This window comes from Bombina bombina, chromosome 3 (genome assembly GCF_027579735.1).
Source record: "Bombina bombina isolate aBomBom1 chromosome 3, aBomBom1.pri, whole genome shotgun sequence".
Classification (NCBI taxonomy): domain Eukaryota; kingdom Metazoa; phylum Chordata; class Amphibia; order Anura; family Bombinatoridae; genus Bombina; species Bombina bombina.
This window is the reverse complement of record NC_069501.1, coordinates 1,032,572,464-1,032,593,580: the sequence shown is the minus strand read 5'-3', so window position 1 is coordinate 1,032,593,580 and position 21,117 is coordinate 1,032,572,464. Positions and strand designations below refer to the sequence as shown.

Genomic DNA, 21,117 nt, shown 5'->3' with positions numbered 1-21,117 from the left:
ACAATAAGCAAAACAAGGCAAATTTTAGTAATAAAATGACAGTGGCTCTAGTAGACAATTCCAAATTGGCTCCTTGAAAAAAGGTGAGTGGTGGGGGCTGGGATTGACCATTAAAACATAGTGCAGTAAAATGTTAATGCATTCAGAATGTTTACACATCTGACTTTTAATATACATTTATTGCAGTACTACAGAAAGCACTTTTAATTAAAAGTTGTTTATATCCCTATAAAAAAGAGCTAAATGTGTTTCCATATACTATTGGTATAATAAAGTTCTGAAAAAATATTAGAGAATAAAAGTGAGTTAATGTTTATTTGAAATGTATTTGTAAAGGAAAATTAAATTTACTGTCAGTGTGATATCAGGGTGACACATCTGACAAACCCCCCTGACATTTTTCACCAGTAAATATCTTTTTCAAAGAGATCAATATAAGGGGAGGTTTTGGGAGGATAAACGGCATAGACTGCATAATACATAGACTGCATAAATATTGCTTTGAGACCACCAATGTCTAACCACTTATAAACGTCTAGTCTGGCTTGTAATTTATCAATCTTCATCAACTATCTGTGATTTGTCACAGATATACCGGGGCACTGATTTTAATCAATGTTGGCATTGGACACTAATTCAGAGGGCTAAAAGGTACATGGAGATTCTCACATACAATCACTTCTACTTTTTGAAACTTTAATAAATGGACCCCTATGTTTATAATATATTTAGATTCCAGATTGGATATTATTTATACAATAATTACCTAGATTCAGGTACAAGAACAAATCCCCTTAATAGAAAGATACACAGTACAATCTTGGTTTCCAAAATGTCAAATATATTAAACCAGCAGTAAGTATTTTGTTAATACTGAGATATTCAGTGGCTTTCAATTTGTTCTGGATATTCAAAATCATCACATAATTACAATACTGTTCACCCTGTGCTTTTAATATTTATGCTCATTTTTTTTATTTGACTTGATAATGGATATATTTTAATCACTGTTCTTGTTCCTAATAGTGAACTTAATTCACAAGGAATAGAAAGTGCCTACAATTGTATCCTTTATTCTGTGTTTTCACTGACATAATTTAAAAAGGTATTAAAAGATATTAAGTACCCAAGCCGACTATAAATAGTAGGATTTGATTCTTATTGTAATTATTAGAGTGCCCTTGGTAAAATCACAATTTTGGTTTCAGTTGTTTTGTGTGTTTAAAATCACTGTAATATTCGGTGCTAACAGAGTACTATTTTGTATTCTAAATTATAAGTATTTGCTTTATGTTTTAAACACCACTTTATAAATTTGTTGTGATAGAGATTTATTCATGTAATATGATTTTCAAAGATTTATTTAATAAAAATAAATAAACAAATGCACTATATATATTTATATAGCCTAGAAGTGAAGTGTAAAAATGGTAGCGCCATGGTGCAATTACATCCCTAGAGCATAATCCATAGCTGCTCTTCCTTTTCTTTCCTAAGATATAGAGAGTTCACAATGTCATTCAATTACTAGTGGGAATATCACCCCTGGCCAGCAGGAGAAGGCAAAGAGCACCACAGCAAAGCTGTTAAATGTCACTCCCCTACCCATAATCCCCAGTCATTCTCTTTGCCTCTGTCTATGGATGAGGTGAAGTTTGGTGTCTGAAGAAATGAATTCCTTTTTTGGGTATTTTTCCTTGCAATCAAGGATTTGGGGTTTAGCCGAGTCCATGTTAATCTCTTCAGTAGAGTAGTGGTTGCATTTAAGCAGTTAGGAAGTTGTGAGGTGGTGCTTACTTTGTTTCCGAACATTAGCTATAGAAAGTCAGAGTTGTTTACTCTGTTCTTTCTTTTTTCTACAGGTCTCTCTAAGGAGTATGTGTCCTTTCATGCCTTGTGAGCTGTCTTCCTGCCAGACAGACTGCAGGTAAGTGCTTTTTGTCTTCTAGGAACTGGAGACTTGCACTTAAGGAGTTAACTCTGCAGAATTTTGGGACTAATGTATTATCCTTTATAATTGGGATTATTGTGGCAGTGGGCAGGCACTTATGCTTGTGAAGGGGACAAACATGGGTTAATACTTCTCTTATGGGGAAGTTTTTTCCTTATGTGGCTCTTATTTTATTAAAACTTTGTGTGTTCAAGTTTTTATTGGGGCATGTTATGTTTGACTGTGTATTTGAGACAAATTTTCAATTTAAAATTTTGGTCCGTTTTTTTATGGCGGTTCCTTTAAGCTTTTAAACGACTTCCTTTTTCCTTCAGCAGGGAAACGCAGGCTTTTAGTATTGCACAGTTCCTTGTTTCTGCCGGTCATGTGATCTCCTTGTCTTCCGTTCATTGAGCGGTGTTAAGGAGTCATGTAGGAGCTGCCTATTTGCTTGTTGCTTTTGCAGCAGTAGATATTGAAGTTAGTCAGTCACAATGCTTTCATCGTTTCCAGCAGTCCCGGTGCAGTCATTTTGGGGATCCTCTGAATGCGGTAGGGCACCCCACTCTGAGGTGCAGAGGTTGCTGCAGTGGTTATTTCTTTCATGTAATTGGCAAGAGTCCATGAGCTAGTGACGTACGGGATATACAATCCTACCAGGAGGGGCAAAGTTTCCCAAACCTCAAAATGCCTATAAATACACCCCTCACCACACCCACAATTCAGTTTTAAAAACTTTGCCTCACTTTGGAGTCAGGTTTATGTATATTCCCTTTTGCAGACTATCAGTTTCAAAATGGGGAAAACATACTTAGGAAGTTTTTTTTTCTTACCTTGGGTATAGTCTTTTCTTCAAAATTGACTGTTTTCATTAATTTTCGCGGGCAAAATTAGGCTTGCGAGGCCGCAAAATTCTAATATGTATTGCGTCATTCTTGGCACAAGAATTTTTTTGGCGTGAAGGTACGTTCGGTGACGCAAATTCATAATTTTCGGCGTCTTAGTTGACGCCAGGTTCCTTGCACAAGGTTGCGTCTGCCATGACACGAGTTGCATAATTTCCGGATGTTGTTAGTGCCAAAAAAAACATTTTGCGTTGCGCGTTATACTTGGTGCCAAATCATTTTATTATTTAAACCCCACTTCCTATGTGCCTCTTGCCTTTTTCTATGTTCAGAGGACTATGCTGTTTGCATTTTTTCCCATTCCTGAAACTGCCATATAAGGAAATTGATAATTATGCTTTATATGTTTTTTCTCTTAAATTTTCAAGATGTCTCAATTTGAGCCTGTCTCAGAAACCACTGTTGGATTCCTGCTACCTGATAACAGTTCTACCAAAGATAAGTGTATCTGTTGTAAGTTAGCGGATATTATATATCCAGCATTAGTATGTGACAGTTGTCATGATAAGCTTTTACATAAAGAGAATGTATCCATCAGTACTAGTATAATGCCAGTTATTCCTTCAACATCTAATGTACATGATATCCCTGTGAATATAAAATATTTTATTGCTGATGCGATTCAGAAGGCTTTGTCTGCTATTCCGCCTTCTAATAAACGTAAAAGGTCTCTTAAAACTTCTCATAAAGTTGATGAAATTTCAAATGACCGACAACATACTGATTTATCCTCCTCCTGATGAGTATCTATCTGATTCAGAAGATCCTACTAGATATTGACACTGACAAATCTACTTATCTCTTTAAGATGGAGTATATTCATTCCTTGTTAAAAGAGGTGTCGATTACTTTGGATATTGAGGAAACTAGTCCTCTTGATATTAAAACTAGTAAATGTTTAAATTTTGTTTATAAACCCCCTGTGGTTACTCCAGAGGTTTTTCCAGTTCCTGATGCTATTTCTGATATGATTTCAAAGGAATGGAATATGCCTAGTACTACTTTTATTCCTTCTGCTAGGTTTAAAAAGTTGTATCCTTTGCCAGCAATTAGATTGGAGTTTTGGGAAAAAAACCCCAAAGTTGATGGGGCTATCTCTACTCTTGCCAAACGTACTACTATCCCTATGGAAGATAGTACTTCCTTTAAGGACCCTTTAGATAGGAAACTTGAATTTTATCTAAGGAAAGCTTATTTATATTCTGGCTATCTTCTCAGGCCTGCCATTTCTATGGCTGATGTTGCAGCTGCATCAACTTTTTGGTTGGAAAGTTTACCGCAACAGGAAACATCCTGATTTGTCTAGTATTGTTTGCTTGCTTCAACATGCTAATCATTTTATCTGTGATGCTATTTTTGATATCTTTAGCTATTTTAGCTAGAAGAGCTTTGTGGCTCAAATATTGGAATGCTGACATGGTATCGAAGTCTAGATTACTATCTCTTTCTTTCCAAGGTAACAATTTATTTGGTTCTCAGTTGGATTCAATTATTTCAACTGTTACTGGGGAAAAGGGAGGTTTTTTTACCTCAGGATAAAATATCTAAGGGTAAAACATTTGGGCAGTTTCTGTCCAAAATCAATGGATTCAGAGCATTGTCTCTCAAGAGTATTGCATAGGATTTAGAGAGAGACCTCCTGTGAGAAGTTTTTTTTCTCTCACACGTTCCAGCAATTCCAGTGAAGGCTCAGGCTTTTCTGAAGTGTGTTTCAGATCTAGAGCTTTCAGGGGTAATTATACCAGTTCAGTTTCAGGAACAGGGTCTGGGGTTTTATTCAAATCTATTCATTGTCCCAAAGAGAGAAAATTCATTTAAGCCAGTTCTGGATCTGAAAATTTTGAACCGTTTTGTAAGAGTGCCAACTTTCAAAATGGTGACTATAAGGACTATTCTGACTTTTGTTCAGCGAGGTCATTATATGTGCATGATAGACTTACAGGATGCATATCTTCATATTCCGATTCATCCAGACCACTATCTGTTTCTGAGATTCTCTTTTCTAGACAAGCATTACCAATTTGTCGCTCTTCCATTTGGCCTAGTGACAGCTCCAAGATTTTTTAAAAAAGTTCTCTGTGCCCTACTCTCTGTAATCAGAGAACAGGGTATTGCGGTGTTTCCTTATTTGGATGATATCTTGGTACTAGCTCAGTCTTTACATTTTGCCAAATCTCACATGAATCAACTAGTGTTTCTTCAAAGACATGGTTGGAGGATTAATTTACCAAAAGGTTCCTTGATTCCTCAGACAAGGGTCACCTTTTTAGGTTTCCAGATAGATTCAGTGTCCATGACTCTGTCTCTAACAGGAAAGAGTCAAATGAAATTGGTTTCAGCCTGTCAGAACCTTCAGTCTCAATCATTCCCTTCAGTGGCTATGCATCGGACACAATCCCCTTTGCTCGTTTTCATATGAGACCTCTCTAGCTTTGTATGCTAAATCAATGGTGCAGGGATTATACAACGATATCACAATTAATATCCTTAAATTCCAATGTTCAACTTTCTCTGACTTGGTGGTTAAATCACCACCGTATAATTCAAGGGGCCTCTTTTGTTCGTCCAACCTGGACTGTAATCACAACAGATGCAAGTCTTTCAGGTTGGGGAGCTGTCTGGAGATCTCTGACAGCACAAGGGGTTTGGAAATCTCAAGAGGCGAGGTTACCAATCAATATTTTAGAACTGTGCTATTTTCAGGGCTCTTCAGGTTTTGCCTCTGTTAAAGAGAGAACCATTCATTTGTTTTCAGACAGACAATATCACAACTGTGGCATATGTCCATCATCCGGGTGGGACTCGCAGTCCCCTAGCTATGAAAGAAGTATCTTGGTTACTTTCTTGGGCGGAATCCAGCTCTTGTCTAATTTCTGCGGTACATATCCCAGGTGTAAACAATTGAGAAGCGGATTATCTCAGCCGTCAGACTTTACATCCGGGGGAGTGGTCTCTCCATCCAGATGTTTTTTCAGATTTTTTAGATGTGGGGTCTTCCAGAATTAGATCTGATGGCTTCCCATCTGAACAAGAAACTTCCCAGGTACCTGTCCAGGTCCAGGGATCCTCAGGCAGAGTCGGTGGAGGCGTTAGCAGTTCCTTGGTTTTACCAACCTGCTTATATCTTCCTGCCTCTAGTTCTTCTTCCAAGAGTGATCTCCAAGATCATCATGGAACCTTCGTTGGTGTGTTTCTGGTAGCACCAGCATGGCCTCACAGGTTCTGGTATGCGGACCTTGTCCAGATGTCCAGTTGTCAACCTTGGCCACTTCCTTTAAGACCAGACCTTCTGTCTCAAGGACCATTTTTCCATCAGGATCTCAAATCATTGAATTTGAAGGTATGGAAATTGAACGCTTAGTGCTTAGTCATAGAGGTTTCTCTGACTCCGTGATTGATACTATGTTACAGGCTCTTAAATCTGTTTCTAGGAAGATTTATTATCGAGTTTGGAAGACTTATATTTCATGGTGTTCTTCTCATAAATTCTCCTGGCATTCTTTTAGAATTACTAGAATTTTACAGTTTCTTCAGGATGGTTTGGATAAAGGTTTGTCTGCAAGTTCCTTGAAGATTGCTAAGCTTCCTGATATTCACTGTTTTGTTCAGCTTTGGTCCGTATTAAGCCTGTCATTAAATTAATATCTCCTCCTTAGAGTCTTAATTTGGTTTTGAAAGCTTTACAGGCTCCTCCTTTTGTTTTGAGCCTATGCATTCTTTGGATATTAAACTACTTTTTTGGAAAGTGTTGTTCCTTTTGGCTATCTCTTCTGCTAGAAGAGTTTCTGAATTATCTGCTCTTTCTTGTGAGTCACCTTTTCTGATTTTTCATCAAGTTAAGGCAGTTTTGCGGATTTCATTTAAATTTTTACCTAAAGTTGTGAATTCTAACAACATTAATAGAGAAATTGAGGTCACCTCTTTGTGTCCTAATCCTAAGAATTCTTTGGAGAGATCCTTACATTCTCTGGATGTTGTAAGAGCTTTGAAATATTATGTTGAAGCTACTAAAGATTTCAGGAAGACTTCTAGTCTATTTGTTGTCTTTTCCAGTTCTAGGAAAGGTCAGAAAGCTTCTGCCATTTCCTTGGCATCTTGGTTAAAGCTTTTGATTCATAAGGCGTATTTGGAGTCGGGTCAGGCCCCACCTCAGAGAATTACAGCTCATTCTACTAGATCAGTCTCCACTTCATGGGCTTTTAAGAATGAAGCTTCAATTGATCAGATTTTCAAAGCAGCGACTTGGTCTTCTTTGCATACATTTACTAAATTCTACCGTTTTGATGTATTTGCCTCTTCGGAAGCAGTTTTTGGTAGAAAAGTTCTTTAGGCAGCTGTTTCAGTTTAATTTATCTGCTTATGCTTTAATTTTTTCAGTGGAAAATGGCTGTTTTTATTTTATCCCTCCCCCTCTAGTGTCTCTTCTGTGGAGTTGCACATCTTGGGTATTACTATCCCATACATCACTAGCTCATGGACTCTTGCCAATTACATGAAAGAAAACATAATTTATTTAAGAACTTACCTGATAAATTAATTTCTTTCATATTGGCAATGAGTCCATGAGACCCACCCTTTTTTATGGTGGTTATGTTTTTTTTTGTTTAAAGCACAATTATATTTCCAGTTCCCTTTTTGATGCTTTTTACTCCTTTTTATATCACCCCACTACTTGGCTTGTGGGTGTGGTGAGGGGTATATTTATAGGCATGTTGAGGTTTGGGAAACTTTGCCCCTCCTGGTAGGATTGTATATCCCATACGTCACTAGCTCATGGACTCTTGCCAATATGAAAGAAATGAATTTATCAGGTAAGTTCTTACTTAAATTATGTTGTTCATTAGGGGAAGTTTTTTGTCATTAGCGTATTAACGCTTTTAGGGATTAAAGTGTCTAATTAAAAATATAATTCTCATTTGTTTGGGAGTAATTTTATTATTGCAGCTATAGACCTGGATCAAGATTCTGATTCTTTTGACAAGTGTCTATTATGTCTAGAGGATGTAAAATATCAGAAGTGTTGAATAAGGAGCACTCAAAGAGAGAGCAATAGAAAACTGGAGTCTGATAATACACTAAATATTTTTATTATACAGAAACTAAAAATATATAAAATAATTCAAAGATTCATACAAAATACATATATTTAAACATTATAATGATAATACATATATAAAAAAGGGACGTCTCCCTGGATAAAAATACTGTGATTGCGATCGCAATCAAATAAACAAAGGGCTCAATGAGTCACTAATATAATATATAAGCAGCAGCAACTACTGTGCAGAAAATTAATGTGCAAAAGAATGATGCACTAAGAATAAATGTGCTAAAAGCTAGTGTGCAAAAGATCTAATAAAAGATCCAAACAGTAAGGAAAAAATAAACTTATGTCTTCCTTATCTCTAAGAGTGATAACTCTAATAATCAAATAGCAACAATAACGATGTGTCTAAATGTGTGAAATAGTGGATACAATCCTACAGAGAATCCAAAACTAAAAGTCCAGTGCAGTGCGATATCTATTGCTTCCAAAGTGTGCAGCGGCACACTAATTCAAAGTGATTCGGACAGTTTAAAGCAACAGTCTAGTTAAGCATAGCATCAGTTGACAGGGGTAAATCAAACTGACCTCAGAGATAATAGTGATGTGAAGATATCTGTCCCACTTGTAAGTGCAGATGCTCTCTTACCATAAGAGGATGTAATTTGCCAGGTCCCTCTGCCACAATCGTGGCTTACCTCGGTATCCTCCTCTGTTTTCAGTTGTTCCGTACTTAGTATGTAGTGATATGGTCTTCTAATTGTTGGGTGTATGATCACGAACCCTTGGCCACAATCGCGGTTTACCTCGGCGTCCTCACTCCGACCGTTGATACCACTTTTCAATTTGCTGAGGTAGTGCAAGTGCTGTTGTGGTGCTGTGCAAGGTTGACGTGTTTCGCCTTTGACAGGGGCTTTATCAAAACATAATCTGGGTCATCTGTATGTCTTTTAAATACACCTCCCATGTCCTCCATTGGTTCTTGAAAACTTAAAGTTAAAGGCGGAATGACTATTAAAGGTGGATTTTCCATTTCATCATTTGATACGCTTACATTGTCATGGATATAATTACATTTATTTATACTCCTATTGTATCAACAAATATAAAAAAAAAAAACATTTAAAAAACCTGATACAAAACATGATAAAAAGCAACACACAAAGTAATATTAAATCTTATGCAGGGTTAAAATACATTACATTATATATAAATAAATTTAATGTCAACATAATTGATCCAATAGTTTTATAATGTTGCCAATTTTATAGGAAATATAACTTTTCTAAATACAAAAGGGAGTGTTAAATAATAGTGAAAGATTAACTTTTTTGGATTTAGGGTAATATTTAATACTGAGTAGAAGGTGACCTATCAAGCTAAAAGTTTATTCTCCAGTTCCTCTTATGTAACTAGAAAGGGAGATATGCCCAATTCAGAATTTTAGGCAGGAGGGATGTAGAGTTTGCATGTTGTAAATAAACTCTGCTTCCTTTCTCAGGAGTTTCTGCTCAAAATTACCCCCTATCCAATCAGCATTAACTTTTGAAATTCCCCAGAATTTAAAATCTTTTAAATTATTATTGTGTTCTTCACGAAAATGATTATACAGATGTATCCAGCTTTCCCTTCTTTATACAGTATAGGTGTTCACGTATTTGTTCCCTTAGGGTTATTGTAATCTCCCCAATGTATTACCGGTGACAAGAGCATTCTATAATGACTACACCCTTATCCTGACATGTTATTGTTTCTTTGATTTTGTTTATGTAGTCATTCTGTCTATGTAGTCATTCTGTCTAGATTTAATTTCTTTACACTTGGTACTATATTTACAAGATATACATCCAAAACAAGGTAAAATTTTTTTTTAGTAGATTCCCTTGGATGTCACTTTCTTTTATCGATTTTTTACTTTTTTTTTAAACTCACTAGGAGCCAATATACTTCTCATGTTTCTAGCCTTTTTATATACTATTTGCGGGGAATTGGGTATCTTATCCCCTATGATTTTATCTGTATGTATTAGATGCCAATGCTTCTAAATGCTTTTTTTCCCAATATATGATTGTCAAAGTTGTAATTCTGTTACTAAGAGAACATTTAGTTTATTGGTAACCTCATCCTGTTATATGTAAGTAGACCTTTTCTATCTTTTTATCTACCTGTTCCTTAGCTTTTTCAATAGTTTAAGGGTGGTAACCTCTTTCAAGGAATTTTCTTTCAAGGATCTGTACCTGTTCCTCATAGTCTGCATGTCTAGAGCAATTGCATTTGATTCTCAGACATTGCATTTTTGGGATATTATTTTTCCACTGGCTAAATGGTTCCACTGAAACCATTGAAAAGCTTAGGAACAGTATAATAATTTCTGTGAAACACACAATAATAGTTTAAAAGATTCTGGGGAATTTCAAAAGTTAATGCTGATTGCATAGGGGGTAATTTTGAGCAACAACTCCTGTGAAGGAAGCAGAGTTTATTTACAACATGCAAACTCTACATCCCTCCGACCTAAATTCTGAATTGGACATATCTCCCTTTCTAGCGGAACTGGATAATAAAGTTTTAGCTTGATAGGTCACCTTCTACTCAGTATTAAATATTACCCTAAATCCAAAAAAGTTCATCTTTCACTAACAATTAACACTCCTTTTTGTGTTTAGAAAGGTTATATTTCCTATAAAATTGTCAACATTATAAAACTATTGGATGAATTATGTTGACATTGATTTTATTTATATATAATGTAATGTATTTTAACCCTGCATAAGATTTAATATTACTTTGTGTGTTGCTTTTTTATCATGTTTTGTATCAGGTTTTTAAAAAAAAAATTATATTTGTTGATATAATAGGAGTATAAATAAATGTAATTATATCCATGACAATATAAGCGGATCAAATTATGAAAATGAGAATCCACCTTTAATAGTCATTCCACCTTTAGCTTTGAGAGTTTCAAGAACCAATGGAGGACATGGGAGGCGTGTTTAAAAGACAGATACAGATGACTCAAATTATGTTTTGATAAAGCCCTTGTCAAGGGCGAAACGCTCAACCTTGCACAGCACCATGCCAACACTGCACTAGACTTTTAGTTTGGATTCTCTGTAGGATTGTATCCACTATTTCACACATTTAGACACATCGTTATTGTTGCTATTTGATTATTAGAGTTATCACTCTTAGAGGTAAGGAAGACATAAGTTTATTTTTTCCTTACTGTTTGAATCTTTTATTAGATCTTTTGCACACTAGCTTTTAGCACATTTATTCTTAGTGCATCATTCTTTTGCACATTATTTTTCTGCACAGTAGTTGCTGCTGCTTATATATTATATTAGTGACTCGTTGAGCCCTTTATTTTATTGCGTCGAATATATGTATTTTGTATGAATCTTTAAATTATTTTAAATATTTTTAGTTTCTGTATAATATATTTAGTGTATTATCAGACTCCAGTATTCTATTGCTCTCTCTTTGAGTGCTCCTTATTCTACACTTCTTATATTTTATATTTTACTATACCTAGGGAAGGGCTAGTCTGAAAAGAAGCTTATAGAATACACTTATGTGCACTCTGTTTTTCAGTTTTTTACTATTATGTCTAGAGGCCCATATTGTTTTGCCTATGCAATTTTGTGCTTTTTAGCAAGAGCGCTAGAATGTAAACACAAATTGTTGCCCTCTGAGCCTATTGTCTCCCAGGATAATGCTGTTCAGATTTTGCCGCAGCTTTCTCCTCAAACGTCTCACGTCTAATTGTCGTCACATGCAGTGCCCTGCGGTTCCTCTCAGCCTCCTGGAGGAGTTTATTTGCCTCCAGCTTTTGCTGCACAGGTATCTTCTGCGGTATCTGCAGCATTATCTATTTTTTTTTCCTATGCTGAGAAAAACGCAAAAGGATAATTAGACATTCAGATAGAAAGGTTTCTGTTCCACCTACTGCTACACAGGTTGCCCTCTCTCATAAGTCTGAGGAGGATACGTCAGTAGCCTCTGAGGGGGAAATCTCAGATTCGGACAGTATAATTCCTTCATCTGATACTAAAGAAGTAAACTTCAGATTTAAGCTTGTTCATCTTCGTGTACTGTTAAAGGAGGTTTTGGCTTCTTTGGATGACTTTGATACTTCTGTCGTTGTCAACCCTAAGAAATCTTGTAAATGTATTACATTCTATGATGTTCCTTCCTCTGTGAAACTGTTTCCTGTTCTAGACCGTGTGACGGAGAATTTTTCACAGGATTAGGAGAAGCCAGGTATACCTTTCTCCCTGTCTCCCGTTTTTTAAATTATGCTTCCTGTTGCTGACTCCATCTAAGATTCATGGTGCACGGTGCCTAAAATTTCTACTCTGGCTTAGAGAACAAAGATCCTTCTAGAGGATAGCCTGGATAAAAAGCTGGAGGCTTATTTGAAGCATATGTATGTTCATCTAGGTCTTCAACGGCAATCTGCAGTTTGTAATGCCTCTGTAGCAAGTGCGGCATCTTATTGGTGCAACGCCTTGTCTAAATCTATTTTAGTAGATACTCTGTTGGAGGAGATTCAAGATAGGATTAGGCTCTCAAAGTAGCCAATTCCTTTTTTTCTGATGCTAACTTGCAGGTTATTAGACTGGGAGCGAAGATGTCTGGGCGTTGTGGCTAAAATCTTGGTTAGCTGATGTTACCTCTAAATTCAAGCTTCTAGCTTTGACCTGGTAGATTTAATTTCTGATATTACGGGTAGAAATACAAGACAAGAAGAACATACCTAAAGGATGTAAGAGTAATTTCTAAGGAAAGTCTTCCTCTTTGTCTTCCATGCAGGAACAGTCCAGGTTTTCTTGGAAACCCAGTCAGTCTTGGATCAAGGGGAAGCAACCAAAGATACCTGCAGCTGAACCAAAGTCGGCATGAAGGGTCTGTTCCCGGTCCGAAATCGGATCAAGTGGGGGACAGACTTCTCTGTTTTTTATTTAGCATGGATACAAGATGTATCAGATCATTGGGCTGTGGACATAGTATCTCGGGGTTACAAATAAATAATTTCCCTCCCAGCGGCAGATTTCACCTCTCAAGATTATCTGCAAACCAGATAAAAACAGAGGCATTCTTGAACTGTGATCAGGACCTTCCTCCCTGGGAGTGATAGTTCTAGTTCAAGTAAGGAAACAGGGCCTAGGATTCTATTCAAATCTCAAAAACAAATCAGTAAAGGACTGATAGAAGAGTACAAATATAGCACTCATGAACGTTGTAAGAAAATATCAAATCACAGCAAAGAATGAAAAATTACATAAAAATTAACTTTTACTTAATTGGTTAAAAAACTGAGGGTATACATATGTTAAAATTAGCACGTCTACTAAGGCTGGGCTATATAAATTCGTAGCCCTATTATAATTAGAAACCCTCGGGGTCTCAATAGTACCTAATAGGTAAGCAACTCAGGGGATTTGTAGTAACCACTAATCTGCTATCGATCAGATCGAAAATGTGTGAATTATATGGGTGGATAAGGTAGTATGAAAGAACAACTGGTTCAATGTCACAAACAAAACACAGGAAAGGGAGAGGGGGATGCCACTTTCCTGTGTTTTGTTTGTGTTTTTATTTGCTATGCCTACTAACTAATTTGTGGTAGCTAATAGGTACTCAGGGTAACTCAATCTGTTTTGAGGGTTTCCCTCACCACAGCTCAGAACGCCAATTTGGCCTCAAGGCCTTATAGCGTTGTAAACTAAATGAGTAGTCTGGGACTCGTTAAAGGCACAGGGACTATGTACTCGGGAGGAGTCTGCTCTCCCCATAAACATCTTGGAATTGAGAGCGATTTACAATGCTCTGATGGCTTGGCCTCAGTTGTTCTTATCCGGTTTATTAGATTCCAGTCAGACAACATCACATAAGATGTTTTCATCAACCACCTGGGAGGAACTAGGAGTTCTTTAGTCGTGAAGGAGGTGGCTCGGAATTTCAGTGTGCGGAAGCCCACAATTGTTTATCTGCCATCCACATTCCAGGAGTAGACAACTGGGAAGCAGATTTCCTGAGCAGACTGACATTTCTTTCCGGGGAGTGGGTTCTCCATCCGGAGGTGTTCTCCAGGTTAATCCTCATTTGGGGGGTGCCGGAGTTCTGATGGCATCTCGCAGAACGCCAAATTTTCATGGTATGGTTCAAGGTCAAGGGATCTGCAGGCTGCTCTGATAGGTGCTCTGGCGGTTCCTTGGGATTTTCGGTCTAGCATACCTGTTTCTGCCATTTGCACTCTTTCCACAAGTCTTTGCTCGTATCAATCAGGAGACTGTGTTGGTAATTCTAAAAGCTCCTGCATGCTCTCGCTGGATCTGGTTTGTAGATCTAGTGAAAAGCAAGCCCGCTGGTTTGGTCTAGTGGTTAGCTTAGCAGCTTCATCACCTGGAGGTTGAGAGTTTGAATCTTACTGTGGGTGTTGCTAGTTCTTCTTGCATGGCCTTAAGTTGCTTTTTATGTCATCTCTGCCACTTTGGAGGTTCTCTCTGTGTAAGGACCTTCTAACTCGGTGTCCTTTCTTCCTTACAAATTTTGTTTCTCTGAAGCTGACTGCTTGGAGTTTGAACGCTTAGTTTTGACTAAGCGTGGGTTTTCTGAGTTGGTCATTGAGACCATGCTGCAGGCTCGCAAGCCTGTTACTCGTTAAATTTACCATAAGGTATGATGTAAATACTTTATTGGTGTGAATCCAAAGGCTACTCTTGGAGTTGGGTTAGGATTCCTAGAATTTTGTCTTTTCTCCAGGAAGGTCTGGAAAAAGGGTTGTCAGTCAGCTCTCTGATTTCTGTTTTATCTACTTTGTTTCATAAGCGTCTGGCGTATGTGCCAGATGTTCAGTCTTTTTATCAGGCCCTGGTCATAATCAGGCCTGTGTTTAAACCTGTTACTCCTCCTTGGAGTCTTAACTTTGTTCTTAAAGTTATGCATCAGGCTCAGTTTGATCCTATGCTTTTCATAGATATTAAGTTGTTATCTTGGAAGGTTATTTCTATCTCTTCTGCTAGGGGAGTTTCAGAACCCTCGGCTTTGCAGTGTGATTCGCTTTAACTTATCTTTAATGCAGACAAGGCGGTTCTTTGTACTAAAATGGGTTTCTCCCTAAAGTGGTTTCGGTTAGAAATATTAATCAGGATACTGTTATTCCTTCTTTCTGTCCTAATCCTTCTTCTCATAAAGAACGTCTGTGGCACAACTTGGATGTTGCACATGCTCTAAAATTCTACTTACAGGCAACTAGAATTTTCGCCAGTCTTCTGCCCTGTTTGTTTGTTTCTCAGGAAAGTGTAAGGATCAAAGGCTACTGCTACTTCTTTTTCCCTCTGGTTGAGAAAGGATAATTAGTTTTGCTTTTGAGACTGCAGGACAGCAGCCTCCTGAGAGAATTAGAGCTCATTCTTCTAGGGCTGTCACCTCTTTTTTGGGCTTTCAAAAATTAAGCTTCTGTGGAATATATTTGCAAGGCTGCAACTTGGTCCTCTCTGCATATTTTTTAAAATTTTTATAAATTTGATACTTTTTTCTCGGCTGAGGCTTCTTTTGGGGAGAAAGGTTCTTCAATCGGTGGTGCCTTCTGTTTAGGTCTGCCTGTCTTGTTCTCCCTCGCTGTTCATACTCTGTCCTCTAGCTTGGGTATTGGTTCCCACTAGTAATTGAATGATGTTGTGGACTCTCCATATCTTAGGAAAGAAAACTAAATTTATGCTTACCTGATAAATTTCTTTCTTTCCGGATATGGAGAGTCCATGACCCCACCCTTAATTAAGACTGTTATGTTAGACTAAACCTCAGGCACTCTACACCTTGGTGTTATTCCTTTTCTATTTCTCTTTAGTCGAATGACTGGGGATTATGGGTAGGGGAGTGATATTTAACAGCTTTGCTGTGGTGCTCTTTGCCTCCTCCTGCTGGCCATGAGTGATATTCACACTAGTAATTGAATGATGTTGTGGACTCTCCATATCTAGAAAGAAAGAAATTTATTAGGTAAGCATAATTTTTTTTTTTACTTATTTGGATAATAAAATGCCTCATTGTCTTCTATGGGGTACACTAAAAAGCTCAGGTATAGGTACATGTATATTATATTGTGTTTTTTTTATCCAGCTTCTTACTAGCTTGTTACCTTATATATCTGTTATATTGTAGAAAACATATGACACAAGCTCTTCAGAAGGAAGTACAATAGACATAAAGCCTGAAGAAGAAGAAGTTCCTGTTGAGCAGCAGCCAGAAGAGTATTTAGATCCAGATGCCTGTTTTACTGAGGGTGAGCATTTGTAAATGGATTTGGAAGTCAAAAATAAACATCCAGATGGAGCTAAAAAATGTAGTAGTGTTCACGTCTTGAGCACTATATGTACATCACTGTTACATTGTTAAAAACACTGCTGCCATATAATGCTCAGGACACATGCAGACCTCTGAGCATTACACTGTATGCTCTCATGAAAAGGAACTATCAAAGGATACCAAGATAAACTACAGGCAACTATATTGTCAAGTTTTTAGTTTTTTTTTAAATTAGCATTTTTTGTCTGAATCACAAAAGTCTGAATTTTGGCATTTATGTCCCTGTTAGCAAACATCTATTATTCTAGATAATACTTTACTATACCAAGGTTATGTGAAAGCTGGGAAATAGGTGGGCCTTTGTCACTGATCACAATTTACTTAGATGAGTCTGTAACAAATATCTTGTAATATTGGAAAGATCAATACTTAATTCAGATAATCTGTAGTATCATAGTTTGAATAACAAGTCATTTAAATGGACAAAGACAGATCAGTGCAGTTGTAACAGTGCCATCATTATAATAAATAAGGTTATGGATAATACCTAACTATAATTTGTTTTGAAGTTACAAAAGAATGCATTTTCTCTTGCAGGTTGTGTGGCTCGCTTTAAGTGTCTTCAAGTCAGTGTGGAAGAGGGATTTGGCAAAAGTTGGTGGACTCTCAGGAAAACCTGCTTTCTTATAGTAGAGCACGCTTGGTTTGAATCCTTTATTATCTTCATGATTTTATTAAGCAGTGGAGCACTGGTAAGTTCTGTTTTACATATACAGCATTTCTAGTTGTCTGTCTATATACTTTATCACAACCTGTCTCGCATACTAAGTACCGTAAGCTTTTTCTCTCTCAACTTTCCCTATTTAACACTTTACCCTTTAAGCTTCCAACCCCACTTGTCCTATATATCACCCCATTTTAATATGGTTTACAGCAAACGGTAACCCATGGGCATTGTTGATGTAAATGTATTTGCTTATTTTACTCTGCAATAATATAATAGCAGAGTACTGCAGTATGCTGACACTTTATAAATAATAATATAGCATTCATAAAATTGAATGCACTTTAGAAACAGGCAACTGTGTTATAGTTGTTTCCTATCTTCTATAGGTACTTCCTGTTTTCCCAAGAAGGGTACATTTCCCAAATTATAAGTGATCTATATAGAAATGCAATTTTATTTCTTTAGATGCTTTGTACAGGTAGCCCTCAGTTTACGCCGGGGTTAGGTTCCAGAAGGAATGGTTGTAAAGCGAAACCGTTGTAAATTGAAACCCAGTTTATAATGTCAATGGGAAGTGAGGGAGTTAGGTTCCAGGCCCCTCTCAAAATTGACATAAGTAACACCTAATACATTATTTTTAAAGCTTTGAAATGAAAACTTTAAATGCTAAACAGCATTATAAACCTAATAAAATAGATTGTATCATCATCAAACTAAGTTTAGTAAACATTTGCTAAACCACACCTAATACAATTATCACACAAACACAGACTGTATAATCATCAATCTAAGTTTAATGAACAAAAACAAAATAATCACACAACAGGACTGTATCATTATCAAACTAAGTTTAATGAAGAAAAACGTTTTTTTACTTGCATTTTTCTGCAACGAAGGGAAGTGGCTGCTAGATCTTGTTCCTTTAAAAAACGGCTCCATTGCTCAGGTCTGGTTATACACTGGTTAGCCTGCCTGTGTTTAATCACACAACTGACTGTATCATCATCAAACTAAGTTTAATGAACAAAAACGTTTTTTACTTGCCTTTTTCTGCAAACAGTTCTCTGCATTGAGTCTGCAGCTAAGGGAAATGGCTGCTAGATCTCTTGTTCCTTTGAAAGCTGATCCATTGATCATGTCTGGCTTGCTTTTCTTTGCATGTGTTTGCTGAAACACAAGCGGACAGCTCCACCTACTGGCTATTTTAATGTATGCATGTGCTAATGCTTACAATAGCAGTCAATGCTTTTCAATAGCAAAAAAAGGGCGTTATTCTGAAATGGCGCAAATTGAACCGTCGTAAACCGAGGGCCACCTGTATAGGGTTTGTTTAAGTATCGCAGGAAACCCTCTCTGAAATACATTCATTAACTTTTTATATCAATATCAAGCTACATTTTTACTTAAAGGACCAGTAAACTTTGTTTTCTTTGGCAGTATTAAACCACAGTACCTTATCAATCAATACTATCGTTATAAACATTATACAATAAAATGTTATAATTAACTTACTTTTATAACTTGTTCATTTTGCCATCTCACAAAGTTAATCACTTAAAGGGACACTGAACCCAAATTTTTTCTTTCGTGATTCAGATAGAGCATGACATTTTAAGCAACTTTCTAAATTACTCCTATTATCAAATTTTCTTTATTCTCTTGGTATCTTTATTTGAAATGCAAGAATGTAAGTTTAGATGCCAGCCCATTTTTGGTGAACAACCTGGGTTGTCCTTGCTGATTGGTGGATAAATTCATCCACCAATAAACAAGTGCTGTCTAGAGTCTGAACCAACAAAAAGCTTAGATGCCTTCTGTTTCAAATAAAGATAGCAAGAGAACGAAGAAAAATTGATAATAGGAGTAAATTAGAAAGTTGCTTACAATTGCATGCTTTATCTGAATCACAAAATCAATTTTTTTGGGTTCAGTGTCCCTTTAATAGTCAATCGCTGCCGGATAATAAATTAGTCATTTGCAAACATTCTTTATGCAGGCTCGCTTCTGAATGCATGCACACTCCTTTATTTTCTCCCATGCATGCGCATTATTATAGTCTTTCTTATGACGGCTTGGTTACAAAAAAACTCTGTAGCTCAGTGTCCCTAAGTCAATATCATCTTGTACTATATTTACTTCATCTTTACTAAAATAAATAATTCATGGTGTTTTTTTTTTAATCTTTTGTTTGGCTCATTACTTTCGAAGTAATGAAGAATAAAGTAATGTGATCTTCAGTGATGACGACAGAAGTGCCAAAATGAGCTTAGTCTTCGGACAGTAACGTCGCTGTTATTCTTTGCATGCGCGTGCACTCATGCTTGTACTTGAGCCTGGCACCCAGGTAGCCCTCCGTGATACGACATGAATCTGAGTATCATGGACGGCTTGGAAACCATTAAATATTGACTTTATTTATATATATTATATATTTAATTTATGTAGAGATGAAGGGAAAAGTTTTAAAACATCTATATTGAAGGTTTTTAATATAAATAGCAAACCTTTCAATAATGCAGTAAAATTTTTGGGGTTTACTGTGCCTTTAATCCATTTAAAAATCTTGGAATTGGAATACATAATATAGCTCTTTCTTTTTTTTTTCTAGGCTTTTGAAGATATTTATATAGAACAGAGGAAAACAATCCAAACTATTCTTGATTACGCAGATAAAGTTTTTACGTATATTTTCATCCTGGAAATGTTACTGAAATGGTTGGCTTATGGATTTGTGAAATTTTTCACCAATGCCTGGTGTTGGCTGGACTTCCTCATTGTTGATGTAAGTATATTTGTGTCATTTTGTTCCAGTTTGTTAAATGCATTTCCAATGGCTATTAGTAAACTGTTATTTTCAAATATAGATATTTGAAAAACAACACTCCTTTAAAGGGGCATAAAACAACTCAATACATTTTCTTCATAAATGGAAAGATTCCACAGCTGCATTCATTACTTTTGGGAATTCAGAACCTGGCCAGCAGGAGGAGTCAAAGAAACCCCAGCCAAAGGCTTAAATACCCCTCCCACTTCCCTCATCCCCCAGTCATTCTTTGCCTTTCGTCTCAGGAGGTTGGCAGAGAAGTGTCAGAAGTTTTAGATAAGTCTCTTATGGAGGGTAGTATTCTTCAACATGGGACTGGAGGTTAAAGTAGTCCTGTCAGCCTTTCAGTGAAAGCATGGATGAAAGTTAGAGTCCGGAGATGCAGGGAGAGTCTTCCTGCAAAACAATCCTGACTGATATTAACAGCTCCACAAGCAATCGGCGTTGACGAGTTTCGCTGCCTGCTTTCTTCTCTCAAGTCCATGGCAGAAGAGATGCTACTATCTGTCAAACTTGAAGGGCCGTGTTCCTGTTCCACGGTGTAGATTCTGGTAAGATTGTTTCATTTTACTTTCTTTATGAAATGTACTGTATACGGAGTTTTTCTGGGGGGCTACCACCTCACGGGCCTAACTTATAACACAGGGTCTCAGTGAGGCGCCTTTTGTATCTTGGAATCGAGGGTTAATATCTCCTGAGGGGGTTTATTGAACAGGGGAGGTTTGTTATATGATTCAACTTGCTTATGTGTAGTGTTATTTCGGCTCATGGCTTGTGGAACATGAAGGCTTTTGTAAAGTGACGCAACCTTACGGTTGGGCATGCTTTTTTGGACTAAACGGTTCACCTGGTGACCGGGCGTGGTCAAGTTTTTGGGTTCCATTTCCACATTCCTGACCATGTGGTGATGGAGAAATTCTGGTCTGCTGGTGTCTGGTTCATAGGAGGTGGTAAGTGCCCCAGGCATTGTGGGTGTCTGGTGCCATTTAGATTTTTTAGTCCACTCTTTTGTATTCAATATCCTAGTTATGGAGGAGTCTGATATAGAGGAGACGGATGTCTCTGTTTCGGATTTTACTGATACAAGCCTATCAGTTTGTTCTAAATGCCGTATTAGAGTGCTCAATTCCTCTGTATCTGGGAATCAAGGGGCCGCTGAGCCATCAGCCTCTGGGGCTTCTGTCCTCCGAGTGGCGAGTTCCCTTCCACTACCTCTTACTACGCATGCAGGTAACCCAGACTTGGCTTATCCTTCTCGGGAAGGTAGCTTGTTCCCACCGGTGGTTTCAGCACTAGGTCGCATGTCCATAATTTTGGCGCTGTCGCATCTGCAACTTCCAGAAGGTTGCTTAAGATATTGTTCGTGTTCCGTTA

At 37.2% G+C, this 21,117-nt stretch overlaps 1 protein-coding gene across 1 annotated transcript in view; it reads left to right on the top strand.

Annotated features, from left to right (window-relative positions):
* The window catches only part of SCN8A (sodium voltage-gated channel alpha subunit 8), a 262,830-nt gene that overhangs the window by 94,416 nt on the left and 147,297 nt on the right, over window positions 1-21,117 (top strand). The window contains exons 13-15 of the mRNA XM_053708233.1: window positions 16,061-16,169; window positions 16,790-16,944; window positions 19,528-19,701. Coding sequence (XP_053564208.1) covers window positions 16,061-16,169; window positions 16,790-16,944; window positions 19,528-19,701 — 438 coding nt within the window. The remainder of the gene's footprint in view (window positions 1-16,060; window positions 16,170-16,789; window positions 16,945-19,527; window positions 19,702-21,117) is intronic.